The sequence below is a fragment of the Nicotiana tabacum genome, chromosome 9 (assembly GCF_000715075.1).
Source record: "Nicotiana tabacum cultivar K326 chromosome 9, ASM71507v2, whole genome shotgun sequence".
Taxonomy (NCBI): domain Eukaryota; kingdom Viridiplantae; phylum Streptophyta; class Magnoliopsida; order Solanales; family Solanaceae; genus Nicotiana; species Nicotiana tabacum.
The window spans coordinates 102,020,095-102,045,262 of NC_134088.1; the positions used below are offsets into that span (position 1 = coordinate 102,020,095).

The 25,168-nt window shown below is 35.2% G+C and overlaps 2 protein-coding genes across 3 annotated transcripts; both read left to right on the top strand.

Moving 5' to 3' along the window:
* Nucleotides 1-1,354: 1,354 nt before the first annotated feature.
* On the top strand, nucleotides 1,355-10,421 carry LOC107818276 (protein HIRA). 2 transcript variants are annotated; one of them, XM_016644261.2, is made up of 10 exons: nucleotides 1,355-2,049; nucleotides 2,794-3,069; nucleotides 3,230-3,481; nucleotides 3,569-3,966; nucleotides 4,087-5,101; nucleotides 6,625-6,826; nucleotides 7,123-7,363; nucleotides 7,714-7,836; nucleotides 8,440-8,557; nucleotides 9,677-10,421. In XM_016644261.2, exons 1-10 carry the CDS (start codon nucleotides 1,942-1,944, stop codon nucleotides 10,175-10,177), a joined length of 3,234 nt encoding a protein of 1,077 aa, XP_016499747.2. In that variant the 5' UTR covers nucleotides 1,355-1,941; the 3' UTR covers nucleotides 10,178-10,421. The 2 variants fall into 2 exon arrangements, with proteins under 2 accessions (XP_016499747.2, XP_016499749.2); XM_016644263.2 differs by having other exon boundaries at nucleotides 1,418-2,049; nucleotides 3,227-3,481.
* Nucleotides 10,422-16,256: 5,835 nt separating this feature from the next.
* On the top strand, nucleotides 16,257-21,247 carry LOC107818277 (alcohol-forming fatty acyl-CoA reductase-like). Its single transcript, XM_016644264.2, has 10 exons — nucleotides 16,257-16,474; nucleotides 16,573-16,676; nucleotides 17,745-17,947; nucleotides 18,057-18,157; nucleotides 18,576-18,768; nucleotides 19,065-19,226; nucleotides 19,355-19,436; nucleotides 19,959-20,231; nucleotides 20,597-20,724; nucleotides 20,854-21,247. The coding sequence occupies exons 1-10, from the start codon at nucleotides 16,396-16,398 to the stop codon at nucleotides 21,005-21,007; spliced, it is 1,479 nt and encodes a 492-aa protein (XP_016499750.1). The 5' UTR covers nucleotides 16,257-16,395; the 3' UTR covers nucleotides 21,008-21,247.
* Nucleotides 21,248-25,168: the final 3,921 nt, after the last annotated feature.

Here is a 25,168-nt window from a genome sequence, read left to right on the forward strand (position 1 = left end):
CATGCGAGCATTTACTTCTTTCATGAACCACAAAAGTTCCTCCTTGAACAGATCGTTATCGTTGTTGAGGCCGAATCTACTCCCCTGGCCCCATCGGAGCCAACTTCGCCCCTGAGAGTGTTGTTTTTGACTCTTCGCGTCGTTTGGTTTGCGGGAACCTAGGTAGGAATTGGATCTCGCATGTTCACATTATTTGAAGCACCTGATAGCGCCTGCTTTAGTTCCGTCATAACCTGATCCTTCCACGTGAGATGGCATAGAATGATTGCTTGTTGCTCTTGCAGGACCCTCACTGCACCCGCTACGTACTCCTCATCAGCATCATCAGGAGTCCTCTCCCGAACATGTCGAGGGTATCGCCTGTCATGCGTCGGTGTGGCGTCGTTCTCCTCATTGCGAGTGTCACTGATTGTATCCTCGAAATGAGGTTGCCCCCCTTAAATTTCAGGGTTGCGTGTACCGTTTAACAGTGTTATCTGCCATTTCTTTTGTGATTTTTGCTAAGACAAAAATAATCAAACTTGTTAGTAGAAAAGACAAGGATCAATTTAATTGTACGACTGTCTAGGCCCCACGGTGGGCGCCAAACTGTTTACCCGAAAAACGGTACAGTTGAATTTGTTTGTGATTTCTAGACAAGTGAATTAATTTGATCCAAAAAGTAATAACATAACTGATGAAATATGAAATACTTAGCCTTGGAATGTAGATGAAACAATAGAGCTAATGAGTCCAGGAACGAGGTTTCCTGGCACAACAATGATAAGATCAAAAGCGAGAGAATCAAATTATATTCAAATGCTGTATAGAATGTAACATAAGTTAGCCAGAAAATTCCTCTCCTTACAATGATAGTTGAGCTCTCTATTTATAGCTATGTCTAGGGAAGGAGGTCCTAAGATCATGCCCTTATTTAATGTCAATTATGAGGGCCATTGATGAAGATGTAACGTCACACATAAATGCCAAATTTCTTGTAACGGGTCATCATCCTTAATGTTGCAAAATATTCCGTATTAAATGTTACCGGGCGCAAAATATTTAATACTCCTTTTATGATCATTATTACTTCCGGTGACAAGCGAAATAACTATGTTCGGTGGCTATCTCCATCTTGTGTTCCACGTGTCCTTCCTTTAAGCGGTCACGTGTCATGTCGTATTTTTCAAATATAATAAGACCCACCCCTTAATTCTCAACCTAAAACATTATTTTTTGTACACTTTAACCAAAAAGAGGTGACAAAGTGGGTTGCTATGTTGATTTTTGTCTATTGAAAACAAACTATCTACCCAGGTTTAGGGTACCAAAAAGAGAACATAAAAACTAACTTTATACCACTACTTCACATTACAAAATCCTCTAATGCCTCTCGTCTTTTTTCCGAGTTTTTACCCTACACAGTACCTGGTACACACTTCACTTCTTTTCTCCTGTTTTATATCATAGACTCATAGTGTACTTAGATTAGAACACAGTATATTTTAAGATTCCCTTTGTTTCCTTAATCATTCTTTCTTTTCTTTTTTCTTTTTGCAGTCCTTTTTCCCTCTCCAATCTTTCATTAGATTTGACCGTTAACAAAAACAAAGGTAAACAAGTATAACCAAAAATTTTGCATAAAAACTTCGACCCACTTCACCTGTTACTTCCATTTCTAGGGGTTTTTGTTTTAACTCAATAAATCAAAATATTTCCTCTTTTACTCCTTTTTGGGGTCTTTTTCCTTATTCCTAATTTTCATAACTAGGGTTTTACCTTTTTACTACTTTTTTCTTGTGGGGGTAAATGTTTTGTTATATTTGATTTTGGTTTTTTTCTTCTTCCTTACAAGTTGGTATGTTAATTTTGAAGTTGTGGGGTTCTTGTTGGGGTTTAGAGTGAAAAAGGTTGAGTCTTTATTCTGTATCAGTAAAAATAAGATCAAGAATTGTGGTTAAGATGATTGCTGAGAAACCCAGTTGGATTAGACATGAGGGTATGCAAATTTTCTCTATTGATATTCAGCCTGGTGGACTTAGGTTTGCCACTGGTGGTGGTGATCACAAGGTACTGCTTTTTCAGTCTCTGCCATATATTCTTGTTTTATATTGTCTGCCTTCATTACCTTTTGCTCAATTTGTTGGTTTGGCGAAGAAATTAGTACTCCTGACATCCCAATTACTTGACATAGTTTGACTTGTTATGGAAGCCTTGGCGTAGCTGGTAAAGTTGCTTCCATGTGACGTCATGGGTTCGAGCCGTGGAAATGGCCTTTTGCAGAAATGCAGGGTAACACTGCATAAATAGACCCTTGTGGTCCGGCCTGGACTGCCCTTTTAGTTTGACTCGTTGTGGAGTTTAATAAAGATAGGAAGACATTTGAAACTTGTAGTGTTAAACACGCCATAACATTTGTGGGACCATGAAAATTTTTTATTAAGGGTGAACTGGTAAGTTTCAAGTTAAATTGTTTCCAAATATAGAAGTATGCCATTCTTTCAGGAACATACTAGAAGGAAATAGTGTCACATCAAATTTTGGGACCTGAACTAATAGATTAAGTAGTTGATGGACTTTTAAGAGTTGCTCATTGATTTTGGGACCTGAACAATTGAAGTTGGTAATAAAATTCAAGCAGTTCATTTTTTGATGGACCAATAACATGTTATTGTTTGTTTGGGAGTTAAGCAATCAAAGGTTATTATGGAGTGAGAAGCTTTTATCTTGATACTTATCTATGTTTTCTGGATATTGCTGTTTACTGTTGCTGAATATAGTACTTTGCATAATGTACATTTAACGTGTCTTCAGGTTAGGATATGGAACATGAAATCTGTAGGTAGAGACTTGGAAGCAGATGAATCTACACCGAAACTTCTTGCCACACTACGCGATCATTTTGGGTCAGTAAACTGTGTTAGATGGGCAAAACATGGTCGATATGTTGCTTCTGGCTCTGACGATCAGGTGATTCTAGTCCATGAGAGGAAACCTGGCTCAGGAACCACAGAGTTTGGCAGTGGAGAGCCCCCTGATGTAGAGAATTGGAAAGTTACTATGACTTTGAGAGGACACACTGCAGATGTGGTAATGTGATTGATCTTAGATTCTCAATAACTAATTCTTTTGCTATGCCAATCATTTGATGGACCTTGCAATTATTTGAATATCTCCTCTGTAGATGCCTATGTTGTCTAACCATGTACTTTCTAACCAATAGGGTTGCTCTTTTCCATGTTTAAAGTAGGTGGATCTAAATTGGTCTCCAGACGACTCGACATTGGCTAGTGGTAGTCTCGACAACACCATCCATATCTGGAGTATGAGCAATGGTATATGCACTGCTGTTCTGAGGGGTCACTCTAGTCTTGTTAAAGGTGTCACATGGGATCCAATTGGTTCATTTATAGCTAGTCAATCAGATGATAAGACTGTCATCATTTGGCGAACAAGTGACTGGAGCCTTGCTCATAGAACTGAAGGTCATTGGGCAAAATCTGTGAGTTTCAGATTTGCTCTCAAAAAATCTCCTTTTTTTTTTTCAAATACTGAAACCTATATCCTTACAAATGTGTCTTTTTTTAAGCTTGGGTCAACCTTCTTTAGGCGGCTTGGATGGTCACCCTGTGGACACTATATAACTACTACTCATGGTTTTCAAAAGCCTAGGCATTCTGCTCCTGTTCTGGAGAGAGGGGAATGGTCTGCCACTTTTGACTTCTTAGGGCACAATGCTCCTGTTATTGTGGTTAAGTTTAATCATTCTATGTTTCGGAGGAATTTGGCTAATGCGCAGGAAGTGAAAAATGCATCTCTTGGATGGTCAAATGGTTCTTCAAAAAATGGAGGAAAAGAGTCCCAACCCTACAATGTTATTGCTATAGGAAGTCAAGATCGCACTATAACTGTGTGGACAACAGCAAGTCCACGTCCTCTTTTTGTCGCTAAACATTTCTTTTCTCAAAGTGTTGTGGATTTATCATGGTAAGTTAGCTCATAGCATAAAAAAACTTCGTCCTATCACAAGAGTGAAGGCATTTTCTATCTTGAATTTTCTTTCTACCTTTTTTGCCTACTTTCAGGATATTATTTTCCTCTGTGCAGGAGCCCTGATGGATATTCACTCTTTGCATGTTCTTTGGATGGAAGTGTAGCCACTTTCCATTTTGATGGGAATGAACTAGGTGTTCGGTTATCTGATGCTGAATTAGAGGAGTTGAAGAGAAGCCGCTATGGTGATGTTAGAGGCCGACAAGCAAATTTAGCCGAAAGTCCAGCTCAACTATTACTTGAAGCAGCAGCTGCAAAGCAAAGTTCAAGCAAAAAACTAACTAAGGATCTTACACAAGTTCAAGCAACCTCAAAATCTTCTGTTGATTTGGTGAGTGTGGTGAAGATTCCTAAACCGCAATCTGATAACGGGAAAAAGACCGAAGGAGTTAGCAGTGATAGCTTAAATAAACCCGCAGCCTCTACCCGCATGTCAAGTCCCGTGAAGCAAAGAGAGTACAGACGGCCCGATGGTCGAAAGAGGATAATTCCAGAAGCAGTTGGTGTGCCAACCCAGCAGGAGAACATCTCCGGAATTCCTGAATCTCCTGCTATTGAATTCCCTAAGAAGACAGTGGATCAGAGGAAAGATGAGAATGGTATGGTACTGTCTGATGCAAGTGTTAGGGAAGGATTTGTAAGGAAAACAGTTGGTCTCAGTGCTGACCAAAAGGAGCGCTCAGGTCTAACTGCCAGAGCTAGCATCAGTGAGAGCCTCATCATTGAGAAGATTTCGCCTTCTGTAGGCAAGGATGGAAGCATCACCATAGAACAGATGGGAATTGTCAAGGATCCGCCTCATTTGGGTTCTGGTGGTACTCTTTTAATCAGGGTTTTTGATAATAAAGAAGGGGAGGGCACTGGTCCAATTTGCTTAGAGGCTCAACCCAGAGAACAAGCTGCTAATGATATTTTAGGGGCAGGAAATTCATTTGTAATGAAGGAAACTGAGATACTTTGTACAAGGGGGAGTCAAACCCTCTGGTCTGACCGGATTTCTGGAAAAGTTACTGTTTTGGCTGGAAATGCCAACTTTTGGGCTGTGGGATGTGAAGACGGATGCGTTCAGGTGAGTTTCAAAAACTTTGAGCTGGTTCATTATACCATTTTCTTTACAACTGAGTATCATTTCGACAATTATCTGAGATGTGAATCTGCTTCTTTTATTTCTACTCAATTTTTTGGTTATCTCCTGCTTTTGTGTGTTGCTCATCTAGAGACTAAATAAGCACCTCTCCCTCGAAACTGACACCAGACATGTAAAATGAGAGTGAATGTATAGATTCTATTTTACCTGTTTATTTCCAGAACTACCTAACATGAGAATTCTCCCCTCCTTGCCAAGATGAGAGGTAGAGTTGGGGGGTGGTGTAAATTGTATCATTTCACACTTTAGAATTGAGGATGGCTCCTTTTTCAAGCCCTTTTTTTTCCAGAATTTATCCTCATTTCTTGTCAATTCTCTTTGCCTAGGTGAGCACTTGTATCATTTCACACTTTAGAATTGAGGATGGCTCCTTTTTCAAGCCCTTTGTTTTCAGAATTTATCCTCATTTTTTGTCAATTCTCTTTGCCTAGGTGAGCACTCGTACTTTCTTGCCTGGTGTTATGCATAATTGATCTGGGCATGCTTGAATACCGCAATTCATTTGTTGAGCTAAAAATTTGTCATCCAAAGCCTTTACCTGCATTTTTGCTGCTTGTAGAAGAGAGAGAAGAATGTTTATATTTCTCTGTAGGCTTCCCTTCTTTTCATTTTTGTCCATGGCTGCCATCACATTTTACATGATTCAGGTTCAGTGTTTCCCAATATGTGCTACTCCCTCTGTCCCGATTTATGTGGCGGTGTTTGACTAGGCAATGGAGTTCAAGAAAAAAAAGAAAGACTTTTGAAACTTGTGCTCAAAACAAGCCATAGACATTTTGTGGCTAAACTGGGAAGTTTAAACTAAAATTGTTTCTAAATAAGAAAGTATTGACATAAATTGGGAAGGAGGGAGTGCCATTTTTTAACTTGAAGATTCTATCCTTTAATCAACTCCATTCTCATATTTCCAAGGAGATCAATTGATGTTGACAACAAAAAAATATTAATTGACTAGTACTTGCATATTGAGATGTTACGTGGACTGATCAATGCTTTCTCCTACTTACAGGAAGAATACAAGTTTTAGTTTTCTATCAGACAGGGATATCAGATATGTAGTTTTCTGCATCAACCAGTAGTGCACAGTTTTCTAAATAATAATGTTAAATTTTTCTTATCAAAAGTTATGTTAAATTTTTCTCATCTGACCTTGGCATTTTATATTATATCTGCTTTATGTCAGACTTTTTACGTGTTCATCTCCTATGCGTAATGAAATTCTGCCTCTTAAATTGCGTTGGGGGGGTTATATGCATAAACTATAGATTGGTATTAGTATTAAATCTATGAAGCTCAAGGGTGACTTGAGGACAAAGAAAGTCGCATCAAATTACAGATCCCAGTTATTTCTTTGTGCTGCTAACGTTTCCCGTATTTGCTTTCTCACGTCAAGTATTCTTCCAGTGGTACAATATGTTCTTATTTTCATCTTTGCTTGTAAAAAGATTTATACAAAGTGTGGACGACGTGCCATGCCAACCATGATGATGGGATCTGCTGCAGTGTTTGTTGATTGTGATGAATCTTGGAAGTTTTTGCTTGTCACAAGGAAAGGGTCATTTTATCTATGGGATCTATTTAATCGGAAGTGTCTCCTTCAAGACTCTTTGGCTTCCCTTTTATCTTCAGATCCAAAGGCGAATGCAGGTGAGTTAGAAAACCCAAGATGAAATTTTTGATTCTTCGAGCAGAGCATAGTGTTCTTGACTTATTTCTTTTTTAAGCATTGTCGCGGAGAACTGTGTTCTTCCTCTTTTAAGCACCGTCCTGAAGTTAGTTGCTCTCAAAAGTTCAAGGGGATATTACTTGGCTCCACACAATCTGCCAATTGATATGATGTTTATTAAGAGCTGCAGTCATTGATTTTGTTAAACCAACAGATTCCACTGTCTTTGCTGGCTTTCATTTCTTACTAACTTTTTTTTTTTAAAACTTGTTAACAGGCACAATCAAAGTGATATCAGCAAAATTATCAGCGTCTGGTTTTCCTCTTGTTGTCCTGGCCACACGGCATGCATACCTCTTTGATATGAGCCTCATGTGCTGGCTGAGGGTTGCAGATGATTGTTTTCCTGCATCGAATTTTTCAAGCTCCTGGAGTTCGGGCTCATTGCATGGTGGTGAGCTAGCGGCATTGCAGGTGGATGTTAGGAAGTTCCTGGCTAGAAGACCCGGTTGGAGCAGGTCATTCTGCATTTCCTTTCGTTTTTGGTTTGTCTGACGTATCAATCCACATTATGTTTTGTCACTAGCCCTCAACACTTTCTACTTTTCTATTCTTGAAATTTTATTAGTTCCTCTTAGATATTCCTTACTAGAATTTCCCAAGAGTTGTTGGGTGTACTAATGATTATTTAGTCTGTATCTCAGTAGCATATTGAAATGGTGCTAGTGGTAGAGTGACTTTTGCAGTTGGAATAACATTAGAATTGGGATGTATGTGCAAGTTTCTTGCCTAATTTTATTTTGGAATTCTCTCTTACTGAAGTATGTGCAATTAAAATATTGACTTTTCTTTTGTTGTACATCTGCAGAGTCACAGATGATGGGGTACAAACACGTGCTCATTTGGAGGCTCAGTTGGCTTCTGCTCTTGCTTTGAAGTCTCCTAGTGAATATCGTCAATGCCTTTTATCCTACATCCGGTTTTTAGCAAGGTTTGGTGTCTAGTCCTTTGGCGACATGAAATCTTTCACTTAGTATCCAATTTTAATGCATCGGTTGATGTTGGAAGTTGGAACTTTGTCCTTTAAAGTATAATGTCTTTGTTTAAAGTTGGTCCATTGATTAAATTGAGAGTTATTGAATCTATATGGAGGATATGTGGGATATATAAGCAACTTTTGAGTCCGTGGAAATTGTTTTGCCTCCCAGTTGACAGGGTTTGGTCTAGAGAAATCAATTGTTCCAGTTTAAGAAATATTAATTCTAAGAACTGAATAACTGGATCTTGAATTGGTGCTATATTAGTATCTGAAGTTTCATGGTTTAATTAGTTCTGTTATATATGAAATCCTATGTATATTCACTTACTGTTCTGTTAATTCAATTTTATTGTTAATTTTTTTGAAGTGAAGTTATGTTTGGAGAAACAGTCTTGTTTGACTTTAGGCTTTTGCTTTCTGGTGTTAGTATATCTTGGGTCAACATGTGTTTGGAGTAGTGCGAAATTGTTTTTGTTGGTTTTTGTTAGAGGTGATTGTCCACCTTATTTGAATTCTTGAGTATCAAAATAACACATAATTGCTATTTAAATGCAGAGAGGCAGATGAGTCACGCTTGAGAGAAGTTTGTGAGAGCTTTCTTGGGCCTCCCACAGGGATGGCTGAGGCTGCATCCTCTGATTCAAATAAAACTGCTTGGGACCCTTGTGTACTTGTAAGGGCTTTTCACTCCTCTTTTTTCCTGTATATTTCTTGTGGCTCAACTCTAACAATATCTTCGAATATCTGTTGTTGGCTTTTCAAATGAGCTGGACCATTCCATTTTCTCCCAACTTCTCAATCTATCACTACTGAGAGAAAAAGGGTGATATTTTTGTTAGCTAGTAAATATCTTACTTCTCTGAAGTGTAGAGTACAGCATCTAGTATTTCGTCTCCCTATGAATTTGGAATTAGCGCACCACTGGCTGATATTACGCACTACCATAGTTTTTCCTATTTCTCCGATGTAACTATGAGGAACACCTGTTGAGAAAAATTCTGCTTATATGATCATTTTGTCGCTGTGAACCATGAGACTTTTAGCATCCCATATTCAGATTGTAGGATCTTACACACTGTTTAGTTAGTTTTTGTTTTAAATAGGGGGCTTTCAACCAGCTCTCTCTCTCTCTCTCTGTGTGTTTATTCTGTAAACCATGATCTCGTCATTTTCCAATGTTCTGGGAGGAATTTTCTATGTTTGTAGTTGTAGAAACTATGATCGTTTTGGTGAAATATGTTCAGACTACAAGATCAAATACGTCTTAAGATTGGGCTTAGCATGGTTTCTTTAAATATAGTTGGAACAGGTAAATAAACAAAATAAGATATACTGAAATATGACATCACATTGAAACTATGCATGTGGTTTTACTTTCTGCAATGTCCATCTTATTTTCCACATCCGGCGAACTATGTCTATCTTTTCAGAACGACTCAAGCTAGAAAGTAGGATTCATAAACTACAGAGTGAGAATTTGATTGTTAATATCTTCCTCGGAACTATGTCAATCTCTTTGCATAAAATGAAACTGTCGGAACAGTTGAACTTTTTATCTATAACATCTCGTTTTCTTGGCGCCTCTGTGTGTGCCTACATGTTCATACAGCATCTTGTTGATATAATATACCTTGACGATGTTTATATTCCATGCATATATGTTCTCGTCTATTCATGTTTTGGCTCATTCTTGCTGGCTTTCTTAAAAGTGAGATTCCAATCAAATCTATCCAGTTACCAAACGAAACCCAAGTATTGTCTTTCTTATTAAGGTTCTTTATCTGGTTTTCAGGGTTTGAAAAAACACAGACTCCTTAGAGAAGACATACTTCCAGCAATGGCATCGAATAGGAAAGTACAGCGGCTGCTCAACGAGTTCATGGATCTCCTCTCAGAATATGACGACATGAGTCCTGAACAAAACAATGTCGGGACCACCACATCAACTGAAATGAATCTTGAACAGACCAATGTTGCAACCACTACATCTTTTCCGGCTACAGATAAGATGGATACCGATGTCCCTATGACTCAAAGAACAGTTCCACAGACACCAATAACTAACCCAACACCTTCCACGTCTATAAATGACCGAGGGACTCCTGCTCGTCCTGCAGTACAATCAAGTGATCATGTTGAGCCTTGTATACTTTTGAAAGAAACAATGGACTCGGATCAACAAGAAACTGATGTAGCTAAATCTGTACCACCTCCAACAGATCAAATGAACTTGGATCCGCCTGCATCAGTTGAATCGGAACCATCTCCTTCACCAAAGGAGAAGGTTTCTTGATGTATATTTCATTGTAGATTAGACGTAATAGTCGACTTGAAAGCACTGCTGACATTACAACCGATGCTGTGGACTGTAAAAAGCTGTAAAGATTGTCTTAGTGGATGCACCTAGCAGGCACCTTGCCTTTGATGCAAATTCTGAGGTATGTAACATGATAGGAGTTTTGTTTTCTTGATCCAGAACATGATAGGAGTTTGTTAATTTTAAACCAAGTAGTGAAGTTGATTCATGTGTGACCCTAGATAACCTTTTTTTTGTTGTTGTTAATTTAGTTCTTATCATTGTTCTGAATATAGTTTGTACTCGGTAAAAAAAAAAAAAAAAAAAAAAGGCAGTCCGGTGCACTAAGCTCCCGCTATTGGTGAGGTCCGGATCATAAGGGTCTATTGTGCAGCCTTACACTGCATTTCTGCAAGAAGCTGTTTCCACGGCTCGAACCCGTGACTTTCTAGTCACATGACAGCAATTTTACCAGTTTTGCCAAGGTGCGTAACTTAGGAAATGCTTGGGCGATTCCACAAAAATTTCCATCAACCAAATTGAAATTTTATCTAAACCTTTTATTTTATTTTATAGGGTCTAATATAATGTGTATTTTCTAACAGGCCTAGTGGTTAATGAAATAGAAGGCGAATCATAAGTTCTCAGGAGACAAAAAATAACTACTTGATTTGAGTTTGTCTATTACCAAAATAATAAAAAAAAAAAGGACCTTTGTTGAGCAGAGTTGCAAGGTTGTTACTTGAGTAGATTTGTTTAGTATGAATCTCACCATTCTTTAATAAATAGTTAATGATGAATAAAGCTGGTGAAATATGTTTTATCATGTCTCTTTTAATGAGGCTTCCTTCTACTTTTAATTTGTGTGTGAATATAACCAACATGATGCATTCAATTATTCTGATTAATAAGTAATAATTAATTATCTCAATTGGATAATCTGAAAGGTGAATCATTTATGCATGCTATCTCACAAACTTCAATTGTGAGATGAGAATAAACACAGATGTAATTATCTAGTGGATGCTCTGTTATTATCTACAATATCTTAAATAATCCAAATGATGAATGTACAAGGCTACAGATATTGCGACACGTTGTATATGTTCGGAAATGGAGAACATTGCTAGTAATGGCTTAACAATAAATTCTCTTTTAGAACACTAAATTTTGAGACATAAGGGAGAATAATGTATCACTTATTACATTTTTTTTAACTATGGTTCAAATCTCATAAAGGCCTTTTTCATTCTCTTTCTACGACCCTTCCAACCAACACCACGAAAAAGAAAAGACAATACAAATTTGCAATTGAGCTGTTTTTTTCGTTTCAAATTATATTATAGTATTTGAAGCCCTACAATTGAGCTGGTTTCAAAACCAAAGAATTAATTAGTATTCATAACTAAAACTAGTAACTTTCCTTTCTTGTTATCATTATCTTGAAAGGCCAAAAGAATAAGATTTCTATACAAAGAAAAGAATAGCAAAGTTACCTTCAAGTTTCCTATTATTAAGTGTCTTTAGCTGAGCAATTAAGGCAACCGACAACAACCATGCTTACCAAGAGATACTAAGATTTTCAATGTGCACACAAAATTTTCATGCAACAAAATTTGAATTGCCAAGAAGCTGTCAAAGGTTTCATATTATGGAATTCATTGGCCCAACAATTGGGATGGGGAGAGCAATGTGGAGATATAGGGGCAGTGCTCTCTGTTCACAACATAGCTTTTACCCAATTTCCCTTCCAAGATCATGACACATTTTGACTTAGATTACTGTTCAAAAAAATAAATCTTAGGCCTAACTCAAATATAAAAGTTAGCTCAAGAGCTGAGGATAACCTTCCTCCCCACGCTCAAAACCGGATATTTGGAGTGTGAACAATATAATATGAAGGCCCAACATCAGGTTGGAACGGGTCCTGCTACGATACCATGTTAAAGAAATGAACCTTGGACCTAACTCAATCACAATCACAAAAGTTAGTTCGAGATGAGAGGTGAGGATAACCAACGACGTGGGACTCTTTACAACCTCCTCTCCTCCCCCCTCACAACCCCACGCCCGGCCATCTGGAGCGTGGGCAATATAATATGGAGGCCTAATATCGGGTTGGGATGGGTCGTGATACCATGTTAACTAAATGAACCTTAAGCCTAACGCAACCCAAGAAATGAAAAGCAGAGTATGTAGTTAGATGATTTTAGTTAAGTTCACTTAAATCCTTGTACGCCAAGAAACTTCTTTGGTTACTAACTTTTATGAGCATTATTTAATCTCTTTATTTGTATCAAGAAGCTATTCTTTTAAAATTCTTTTTTTTTTAAAACGAATCTGTAGTTGCTAGCTGGAAATTGAAAAACAAATTGAATAACCATCCCAATTAATCATGTATTGGCATGTAATTTGTATCATCACACACTTGAAATCTATTGCAAACTGTTGTATCGACCTCACCAAACATACTACTATCTTCTTTTGGCACAGATCACTACGTGTCCACTCACCAATAATTTTCTTATTCACTCCTTTATTAAACTTATTCTAGCTCATTGTTGTTAGAAAAAAGTTGAGGATATAAATGCACCAAATTTAATAGTATTTGTTTCTCACGACAACAATAACTGTAGCCGAAGATTGATATCATTATATATACTTGATTATACATATTTGTCTTTTTAAATAATGTGCACTTCCTTTTCGATTTATTTGAAAAGAACTAATTTTCCAAATAATCATTCAAATTTCGATTTTTTTTTCTTGCAATAAAATCACCAGACTAATATTTGTCAACTAAAAACAACTGAAATTTTTCTATATTTGCTCAAAATATCAAGATGCCTGAAAAAGGCCGAACTATCTATGCCATGTCAGTCTTGAGAATTTAACTTATGATCATTGAACTTACTAATATAATTGGATAATTTATTCTTTTCATCATATAAAAGTTACCTTCCTTTCTTTTTCGTTCCTTATTTTCCGCGGTAAGAAGGGAAGCTTTGGACCAACGATAAAATTATCTTTATATGACCTATAGATTATATGTTCGAGCTGTGGAAGCAGCCAATAATTCTTACATTAGAATATGCTGTCTACATTATACTCTTTAGAGTGCGACCCTTCTCTGAACCTTACGTGAACGTAGAATACCTTGTGCAACGGACGGTATTTTTCTGTTTTGGGCGGTGGGGCAAATGGATGAGAAGAGTTTGGTGGAATTGTAATAGGGTAGGTTAACGGTGACCTCCTACTGGAGATTATATTTAGGTCAGCACACTGAACTAATCTTTATTTGGTTTCAAACAGTATAGTCAAAAATACTCACATGCTCCTCTTGAATTAGTAAGCCTGCTTAAAACAGAAGTCAAACCTAGAATATTAGATGCCAATTTAATGCTTTTACACGTACTCGTAAATACTTACATAGTATAATCATAAACTCATACTCATTTAAAAGCCAAACCTAGAACGTAAGATGCCAATTAATGCTTTTACACGCTACGCAAATATGTTTACATAGTACAATATTGTGTGGTTTCACAACAGTAATTAAAGTATGTTAATCTACAAAAGTTGTTTTTTCTTGATTTCGATCGATAGTTTTACTTGATTGAGCCACACGTAAATTAAATTTTCAGTTAAAATATTTTGCTCCTTAAACTTGTTCACCTATCTCATATTTCCTTAATAATAAACTAGAAAATTTAAAGATAAAATAAAGAAAGAATGAAGCTAGGTTCAAGCTATATATGCCAGTTGATTGAAAAAGGAACTCAATATTTTGCACCCAGTTGTAGTCTTAAAGCTATATATATTACGGGTTCGAGCCGTGGAATCATTCACTAATGCTTGCATAAAGGTAGGTTACCTACATCAGGATGCTACCCTGCATTAATATATGATGCTTTGCACAACGGATTATAACTTTCTTTCATATATAATTCCTTTATTATTATCCCATCATTATAATCTCGGAATAACTTGTTCGCGTATTAATTAGGCAGCAGAACTTAGGTAATACTTGTACTTCAAATATTTGGAAAAAAACTGTAACAGATAGAGCACGCACGGTATTAATTAGGCAGCAGAAAAACAGCAGCAAGTAATGTGTAGCGAGAGTAGGGCCACTTGGATTCGGTCGAATAATTAAGTGGACCTTCAATTATGTCTATTGCAATGCAAAGTACTGTTAGGATAAATCATGCCAAGACTTTGTCTTTCTCCACCAAAAGTTTAATTCGTTTGTTTGTTATATGTTTCATCACCGTCCTCTTGTGTCTTAACTGACCACAAATAGGACCACTTCACTAAAATCTAACACTTGTAAACAGAGGCATCACGCAGGGTAGTTTTAATATAGAGTCGAACCAGGATTTTTACTAAAAAAAAAAGTTAAAATAAAAAGAAATAAATGATCGTGCATAGATAATATATATACGTAAAAATGTATCTATTTACTTAGTATAATTTTTCTGAGAAAAGACATCAATTAACACCTCTTGAATAAGGGCAGACCCACCACGGTTCCAAAAGGTTTACATGAATCTAGTATCTGAACCCATATTTTGACAAGAGTAATTTCTGAATTATACTTGTAAAAGTACAGCTAAATTTAATGTTGATAGATAAATATTAAACTCATCAAATTTAAATCCTGAATTCATCGATCTCGATTTATATAAACAAATAAGACAGTAAATTAATCATAGGTACTGTTGTCTGATTCATTTGCCTGTTACAAGGTCGTCTATGCATGCAGAATACAGGCCGAATATTTTCATTATTGTATAAATTTGTAATCCTATAATTAAGTTACAGAACATAAGTGAAAGTAAGGAAAGGGATAGCATAAATTCGTTCGTCCTTTTCCCAGTTATAATACTTTTTAGTGTATATTTTTTTTCTAAAGAATTTCAAGAGAATTTAAGTTATTATAACATAATCATTTTACAATTAAAAAAAGTGCAAATAAGCACTTTTTAGTTTTTACAAACAAACAACGGTTTATTATCAGTTCGATACTTCGATCTATTGATACACATGTTTATAAAATAATAAGTTTCAACACTTAAAATAGTTTTTTGTTACTTTATGTTTATTGTATACTTTTAATCAGTTAAGCTAATTAAACAGGCTTTAGAGAATAATATTTTTCAAATCATGTGTTTTCACGTTCTATTATATTGTTGGATCTTACCAAAAAAGATATGATTCTGGCCAAGCTTATTACAGATCTGTTTTTTTTTTTTTAAATGTGCGAATTAAACAGAAACAAGTTATTTAGTCAAAATAAAAAAGCTGCGTGTCTAACTTTTAAACTATAGCTATGCTAGAAAAAAGGAGCATCACACTGCTTCAAAGAGGCCATTCCAACTTCCTAGGATATATAAATAGCAATAGGGCTAATTGTATTTTTACCAATTTGTTTCAAAATTACAATATATTTTAGAACATTCTATTTAGAAAAAAATATTTCCAAGAAGGTTGGTTGAACAGGATAAACCAAATGTAGCTCACCCTTCTCTTCCAAGCCCTTACCAAATCACCAGTTTTACGACACATATATTTCTTCAGAATGTAACTATATGTAGGTGAACTCACTAAGAGGGAAACAATTTTAAAGAATAAAAAATTAAAAGAAAAATCACATTCAAAGTTGACTTAATTTTAAGTTTAATTTTTCTCAAGTATGTGATCACCTTATTTAAGAGTTTAAACGAGTCCCACTTTAATTTATTTAATTATATTTTTATCACGTCCCTTCACGTGGGAGTCTGATTCTTTTTCATATGTTAAAACTCATAGAAATTATTTGACAGCCAAACTTAGAATCTTTGCATGTTTTATACTATATTAAAGTGTCTAACCATCTCATCTAAAAGCTTAAGACACTATTAAACTTTTGGGGTCAGATGAAAAATAGGATTAATTAATATTTTGAACTAGCATCACTTTTTTCAATCTACTAAAGACATTGACAACTACTTGCGTGAACACAATCCCACTTATATATCATAATTTGAAAGAAGGCTTCTTCTTCAAAAATCTCAACTATATATATGACATGAACCAAATTTAATTCTTGGCTCTCTTGTGTTTCATAGCACTATTCTACAATACTCAAGTCTACTCATTCTTTCACATTTCCTTTCTCTTTAATTTCTTCTCTCCTATTTCCTTTCTATTCCTTTATCACTATCTTTATACAAATGGAGTTACCAAGTATTGTCAAGTTTCTTGAGAACAGAACCATTCTTGTTACTGGTGCCACTGGCTTTTTGGCAAAGAGTATAAATCTCTCTCTTTTATATTTCTTCTTTTATTTTCTTCTTCTTATGTGTTACCTAATGGCACAACTAAATGAATCCTTATTTGTTTATTTGTAGTTTTTGTGGAGAAAATACTTAGGATTCAACCAAATGTAAAGAAGCTCTATCTTCTTTTAAGAGCTGCAGATGACAAGGCAGCCATACAACGTTTCAATACTGAGGTACACATTGTTAAGCCTATCTAAATGCCTTCTTAATTATTTTCTGATGAATACATTTTAGTTTCTTTTATTTCCCTTCATTGTTTTTTCTTGAACAAAAGCTTAATGTTGAGCATCTTCCCCCCCCCCCCCCCCCCTTTTTTTTTTTCATATTTCATTTTCTTAAAGGATAAGACGAAGTGGATTTTTCTCAATAAATTTATTGTTTTCCTTTCCACGATACAATAATCTCGAAAAAAGATTCATGATTGTTAAAACAAAAGTGGGTTGCTCTACTGGTGAGCACCTTCCATTTCCAATCAAGAGGTTGTTTGAGTCACCCCAAGAGCAAGGTGGGAGTTCTCGGAGGGAGGGAGCCGAGGGTCTATCGGAAACAACCTCTCTAACCAGGGTAGGGGTAAGGTTTGCGTATACATTACTCTTTCCAGACTCCACTAGTGTGATTATACCGGTTTGTTGTTGTTGTTGTTGTTGATGGTGATTGTTAAAACAAAACTGGGAGATGTAGGAAAAAATGTTAATTATAATCTTGAAATATTCAATGGGAAAAGAAAAGAAAAGGTGAAGAACTGAAGCAGGATACAATTTTCATGTTCAAACTCGTGTACGTACATGAAAACCTCGAGGACCACATGACAGCTGAAAAGTGAGCAATATTAAGAAAATATCTTTCTCTAAACAAGAACAATTATATAACCCTTTAATTTGTTTTCTTTAATTAGTTTAATTTTGCCAAACCGTATCTTCCATTCCACTTGTGCTTTTTCTTGATCAATAACATGTGTTAAAATTTCTTTATTAGGTTAATCTTTCTTTTCTTTAAAAGATGGCTATGACATAAATTAGTTCCATTGAATAAAGCCACATAACCTTTTCTTCTATCCTTTTGCCTTGGCTATTTCAGAAACTGATCAATAAGTAGAAAAACAAAGTACATAAAACAAATATTCCTATGGTTAATAATTAGGAAAAAAGAGGAAAGAAACATTTACCATCATATCACAGTCATTTCAGAATTTACTGTAGACCTATATATATGTTCATTAACTTTATTTCTTAATTAAACAGGTAGTGGCAAAGGACCTGTTCAAGGTTCTAAAAGAAAAATGTGGGGCAAATTTTTGTACATTTGTTTCTCAAAGGACCACAGTTGTACCAGGTGACATAACTTGTGAGAATTTAGGAGTGAAAGACTCCAATTTGTTGGATGAGATGTGGAGGGAAGTAGATATTGTTGTTAATCTAGCGGCAACTACCAATTTTGATGAAAGGTATATGCCCACCATTACTTTTTAAAATATATTTTTTATACACATTAATTAAATATTGAGTTTATTATTATTTTAAATTGACCAACTCTATATTTTCTAATATATGTAGATATGATGTGGCCTTGGGAATTAACACATTTGGAGCTAGACATGTCCTCAGCTTTGCCAAGAAGTGTAATAAATTAAAGGTTCTTCTTCATGTGTCAACTGGTTAGTGTACATAGCTTTTACCCACTGGAAATATTAAATCTCTATTTATAAATAAAATAATAATAATAATTTTGTTATCTCTTTATTGCTTGTTACCCTCTTCTTTCCAAATGTTTTCAAAATCAAATTGTTGAAAAGTTGTTGAAGTATGTATCATCTTATTTATTTAATTATATTCCAACACGCCTTCTCACTTGAGAGGTTAATTCTTTTGTATGAGTCAAGCACATGAATTTTTTTTCCGTTAATGCATAGCAGTGAGATGCAATACCTCTTGCATGTCACTATATTGAAGTGTATGACCGTCTCATCCAAAAGCTTAAGCCGTTAGAGATAGTGTATTTTTATTTATTTAATTATATTATGAACAAAAGTAAATCTTAAATTTTTATTATAAAATTTTATTTTATTTTTTCAGCATATGTATGTGGTGAAAAGCCAGGATTAATGTTGGAGATACCATACTATATGGGTGAGACCCTAAATGGGACATCAGGGCTAGATATTGAAGCAGAGAAGAAACTAATAGAAGAAACACTGAAACAACTCAAAGCTGAGGATGCTTCTGATAAAGCCATTACAATAGCATTGAAGGAGCTTGGCCTTGAAAGGTGCGATTAATTTTGAGAAATGTATATTTTTTAGTCGCTCCCAAAAATAATAGCCTAACTAAAATGTATGTTTTATGTATATATATATATATATATATATATATATATATATATATATATATGACTAACATATGCAATTAGTTTTAGCTGACCAGCCAATGTTGTATTTTGCCCATTAATTTTTTCTTTTTCACCCTAATTGTTTTATTAATTAAGTAGTTCATGTTGTCGATCAAGTGTATACTGTTAATATAGATTATAACTTAAAATTTTTCTTAATATTCTTGATCATGAAGAGCAAGGAAATATGGATGGCCAAACACCTATGTATTCACAAAAACAATGGGAGAAATGCTTTTGGGAAATTTGAAAGAAGATGTACCTCTTGTTATTGTACGTCCTACTATCATAACTAGCACCTTTAAAGAACCTTTTCCTGGTTGGGTTGAAGGTATCAGGTAATATATTTACTATTCAGAACTTTTTCCAGAAATTCAATTTTTGTGAGATTTTCTTAACAATTATATTTTCACTTAATGCAAATAATAATTCTTTTTCTTATTTTTATTTAATGGAAAAATTGCAGAACTATTGACAGTTTAGCAGTTGGATACGGTAAAGGAAGAATAACTTGCTTCCTTGGCAATCCTAAAACCATATTAGATGTGGTAAGTAAAGCTACAATTATAAATTCTACAATTAAGGGAACTATATGGTTATAATAACCGTTATATTTCTTCATAATTATAATGTATATAACTTAAATTATACAATTAAGGGAACTATATGGTTATAATAACCGTTACATTTCTTCATAAATTACTGTTGGTGAATTAATTTAATAAATTATATACATTGGCCTTTTTTTTTACACTATAGTGCGATTAAAACGGTCATATAGGTTATTATTTTATTTTTTATTTAATTATATACACCAACGTGTATAATCTTGTTGCACTACTGATATAATTTAATCCGCTATAAGAGATAAATTTTGATTTTTACTCGGTTATCAATTATTAGTCATTGTCAATTACATGTAGTTACCTTTTAAATGATCTGATAGTATAAATATCATTTACATTGTCAATAAATAAAGCTTAAAATTCTTATTTTTTTAAGTTAGCATATCAACTGTTACGAAGAGTTTTGTTATTATAGGTCATCTTAACCCGATAATATATTAACAGATTCCGGCAGATATGGTGGTGAATGCAATGATAGTAGCAATGGTGGCTCATGCTGATCAAATGGGAAGTGAGACCATATACCAAGTTGGATCCTCAGTTTCAAACCCTTTGGAAATCACTAATCTTAAAGAATATGGATTCAATTACTTCAGAAAATATCCATGGATTAACAAAATGGATGGAAAACCTATTATTGTTGGCCAAGTTACAATGTTGAGTACTATGGATAGTTTTCGCAAATACATGGCCCTTCATTACTTGCTTCCTTTGAAGGTAATTTCTTCATCTCTTTCTCTTGCACCATGCTACTAAGAATAAAAGCAGACATAATTATTAGAATTTTAGTAGATTTTTACATATATATCTGTATTCTGTGTCAAAAGATATGGATTCAGATGAACCCGTAGCCGGTAGGCTACATCACCCCCGGTTTACAAGTGCTAGACGTTAGAATAGGGGTGTACATAAAATTTTGTATAAATAGCTTTAACTAAGGTGGACTAAAGATTTGAAGTTTATGGGTTACTATTACGACCTCAAACTAATATATATAATAATAACTAGGTTCATCATTAAATATTTATAAATATTAATGAAATTCTTAATAGTAACTAATATTATTTGTTGTTGTTTTATAGGGATTGGAAATAGTTAACACAGCATGTTGCCAATACTTCCAAGGCAAATACTTGGAACTTTACAGGAAAATCAAGTTTGTAATGCGGTTGATAGACCTTTATGGACCCTACTTATTCTTCAAGTCAATGTAAGTAAAATCATTTTTTAAATATTCTAAAACAAGAAATCATATTTTTCAAATTTATTTTACTTTATGGTTTCATCAAATATTTTATTAAATAATTTGTCTGTATTTAATGGAGAGTATTTTCTACAGATTCGACGATTTAAATACAGAAAAATTACGTATGGTAGCAAAAGAGAGTGGCGTTGAAACGGACATATTCTACTTTGATCCCAAGACTATCAACTGGGAAGATTATTTCATGAAAACTCATCTTCCTGGAGTTGTAAGATACGTGTTTAAGTAGTTAATTAATTAATGCTGAAATTTGATCATTACAAAATTAAGATGATTTATATTGCTAGGGAGATTTAAAGTTATACCATTTTAAATTGTATCAAATTTTACTCATTGTTGTTACGAATTTCATTCAGTGTATCCATTTCAATTTGTTGTATCATTATTCCTATTTGTTCTAAAAGAAGATGTTATAGCAAACTGAAGAAAGCATTTATCTATAAAATAATTGCGTTTCTTCTTCCTGTTATTTTTTTATTTGTTTCTTTTTTCTATTTTGCCATTGGAATATGTGGAAATAGTTATTTTTTTATTGACTCAAATAGATATAGGAAGAAAGGTTCACAAACCACACATAACACTGTTATTCAGCTTCATTGTCACGGTCATATTTATCCTTTCTGCACCTACAGATGAATCGTTATGTACTACACCCAAATTAACACCACTTAGGTCCTAAATTCGGCAAAGTTCGAGGCCAAATTAGTATTTCTTTTTCATTTTATTTTCACGTGGTAATTAAAAAGGTCAACATATATAAATTATAAAATATGTCAACTTGAACTTCGCTAGAAATGGACATATATAATACGTTTAATGAGGAGGATCACTTTCTAACTGGATTTTTTAACAGTGTATATAGATGACTAGTTTCAAAAAATTGACAAGCAAATTTGAACTTTTTTTATTTTTTTTTACCAGAGGAGTTGCTCCTATGGTCAGCATTCCCCACCTATAATTCCAGAATTGCGGGTTTAAGTCACCAAAAGAGCAATAGTTCCAACATAGGGGATCAAAGGGAGGGGAATAAAAAAAAAACTTTTTTCAAGACGGTGACATTCCTTCATTCGAGGAAGAGAGAGAAAATTAGCTCGGTTAGTCATTTTTTGGGCCGACAATTAGAATTAGTCAGCTTTTCAATTGCATTAGCAAAGTAGTTACTGGTACGACTAAATTAACGTTTTCCCCCAACTAAAATACGAAATACAACTCCAACGATCGACACTGGAGTTCGAAGCTTTGGCAAGTGGAACCCCAGTAAATTATGCTGGAGTTTAAATATTTACTGAATTTTCAAACACCATGAACTATTCCTGATTTTTGTATCTTTACTCATACAAATTCTAGGAACGATTCCTTTTTTTTTTTTGATCTTTTACCCATTGAAGAGCTCAACTATGGCATCAGACGAAAGCATCCATAGATGTAGTGAGAGAGAAGAGAAGAGAAGCTCCAAAAACAATAGGAAATGAAATTTGTACATTGTTTATAACTAACTAACTAACTAACTGCTACTTATACAACTAACTACCGACTTTATTTAACTTAATCACAGCTCATTGACAGTTGTACACCCACACACATAGAGTTTTCTACACTCTCCCTCAAGTTGAGGAATGAAAACAAGTTTTTCATTCCCATCTTGCTCACTAAGTATTCATGTTGTGGACTACAAAGACTCTTTGTCAGCACTTCTGTAAGTTGTCATTTGGTTCCAATATGTTGTGTTTGAACTAGACCTTCCTGAATCTTCTCCCTCACAAAATGATAGTCTATATCAATGTGTTTTGTCATCTCATGAAAGATGGGATGAGCTGCAGTTTGAATAGCAGCTTTGCTATCACAGAAGAGTTGTATTGGAACTTCAACCTCAATGCTAAGTTCTCTGAACAATCCTGTTAGCCATGTAATTTCAGCTACTGTTGTGGCCATGCTTCTGAATTCTGCTTCAGCTGAGCTTATGGAGACTGTTCCTTGCTTCTTTGATCCAGGATATCAAGGCTTCTCCAAACTTGATCACATAACCAGTTACTGATCTTCTTGTTTTCACACAAGCACCCCAATCTGAATCATAGTAAGCAGTTAACTTCATATTTCCACCTGCTGGCATGAACAGACCTAGGTCTGAAGTTCCCTTTATATATTTGATGATTCTCACGGCATCACTCATGCGAGACTGTTTAGGAGCATGCATGAACTGACTAAGTACTTGAACCATAAAGGCTATGTCAGGCCTAGTCATGGTCAAGTACAATAGTCTACCTACTATTCTCTGATATCTCCCTTTGTCTTCAAGTTCACTGTCAATGTCACTACCATTCTTGTTGACAATCTTATCAAATTCCATAGAGGTTAGCTTGTGATTGAACTTTAGTGGAGTAGTCACTGGCTTTCCACCTGACAAACCAAGCTCAGAGACTAGTTCAAGTGCATACTTTCTTTGGCACATTTGAATTCCCTTTTCTGATCTGGAGAATTCAATGCCCAAGAAGTATTTTAGGTCCCCAAGATCTTTCATTTTGAACCTGACCTGTAAATCCTTCCTCATTTGCTCAATCAGCTTCAAGTTAGTTCTTGTTACTAGGAGATCATCTACATAGACAAGTATGACTACCAAGTCGGATCCCTTTTGTTGTGTGAAGACAGAATAGTCATAATGAGAATGTTTGAACCCCATATATAGTAGAGCTTCTGTTAATTTCAAGTTCCACTATTTAGGAGCTTGTTTGAGCCCATACAAGGATTTGTTGATCCTGCACACCTTCTGATACTCCCCCTGGCTTGAAAAGCCATCTGGAATTTACATAAAAACCTCTTCAGAAAGGTCCCCTTGGAGAAATGCATTACGCACATCCATCTGAAAAATGGACCAGTGAGAACCTGCTGCCAGAGCTACTACAGACCTCATTATAACTATTTTGGCCACATGAGAGAATGTCTCAGTATAGTCCAGTCCCTCCTGTTGGCTATAGCCTTTGGCTACAAGCCTGGCTTTGTATATTTTCACTTCTCCTTTTGATTTGTATTTTATCTTGAATACCCATTTACAATCAATAGGAGTTTTGCCCTGAGGAAAATCAACTATGGTCCAAGTCTGGTTCTCTTCAAGTACTGCTATTTTAGCCTTCATAAGATTAACCCAGAGGGGATCCTTGCAGGCTTTAGCGTAGGATGAAGGTTCAAGTACTGCTGAGTAAGCATTCAAAGAAGCTTTATAGGCAGGGGACAAGTGATCATAGCAGACATAGAAGGAGATATGACAAGAGCAGAAGGGCAGCTTAGACTGCACCACATAATCCTGCATCCACACAAGTGGTTTATAGGATCTAGAAGATCTTTTGAGTGTCTCCATAGCTGGCTGAATCACTGGCTGAGATGATGATGAAGAAGTACTGGAACTAGGAGATGAAACAGAAGAATATGGTGGAAAAGACACAACAGAAGAAGCAAGAGAAGAAGAAGTTTCCTCAGCAATGGAAGAAGGTACATGATCAGACACTAAGTTCTAGAATAAGGAATAGAGGTGTGATCTTAGACTTCATGTCTCTGAATGGAAAGATATCTTCCATGAAGAATGCATCTCTGCTAACAATTTTTTTTTACTACTGAGATCATATAAATGATAGCCTATCTGAGTGACAGAGTACCCCAGATGAACAACAGAAATTGCTCTAGGACAGAACTTGTCAGTTTTCTTCACATTAGTGGCATAACATAAGCTTCCAAATACTTTTAGATGCTGCAAGAAAGGAGCTTTATGAAACAGTCTCTCAAATAGAGATTGGACCCTTAGAAGAGTGGTAGGTAGTCTATTTAGAAGGTACACTGCAGTTATTACACACTCTCCCTAAAATTGTAAGGGAATGAATGCTTGGAATCTCAAGGCTCTAGCCATATCTAAGATATATTTGTGTCTTCTTTCTACCACCCCATTCTGTTGGGGTATGTAGATTCAAGAACTTTGATGAATCACTCCATGCTTCTTAAGTAACTGATTTACCTACTCATTGAAGAACTTAGATCCATTGTCTGTTTTGAGACACTTAAGAGCACAATTAAAATGAGTCTTGATCAATACACGAAAATCTCTCAGAATAACAATTGAGTCTGACTTATTATTCATTAAAAATATCCAAGTATATCTAGAGTAGTCTTCTACCAGAGTCATGAAATATCTCCTACCATCTTGTGTTGGAACTCTATAGGGACATCAAACATAAGCATGAGCAAGATCAAATGCAGAAACAGAACTGCTATTACTTAAGGAAAAGGGCAATCTTGTTTGCTTGGCAATGGGACATACAATACAATTATGATTTTTCATATGTATGTCTTTTAGACTACTAATGCTCCTCAATATATTTAGAGGTGGATGTCCAAGCCTCCTATG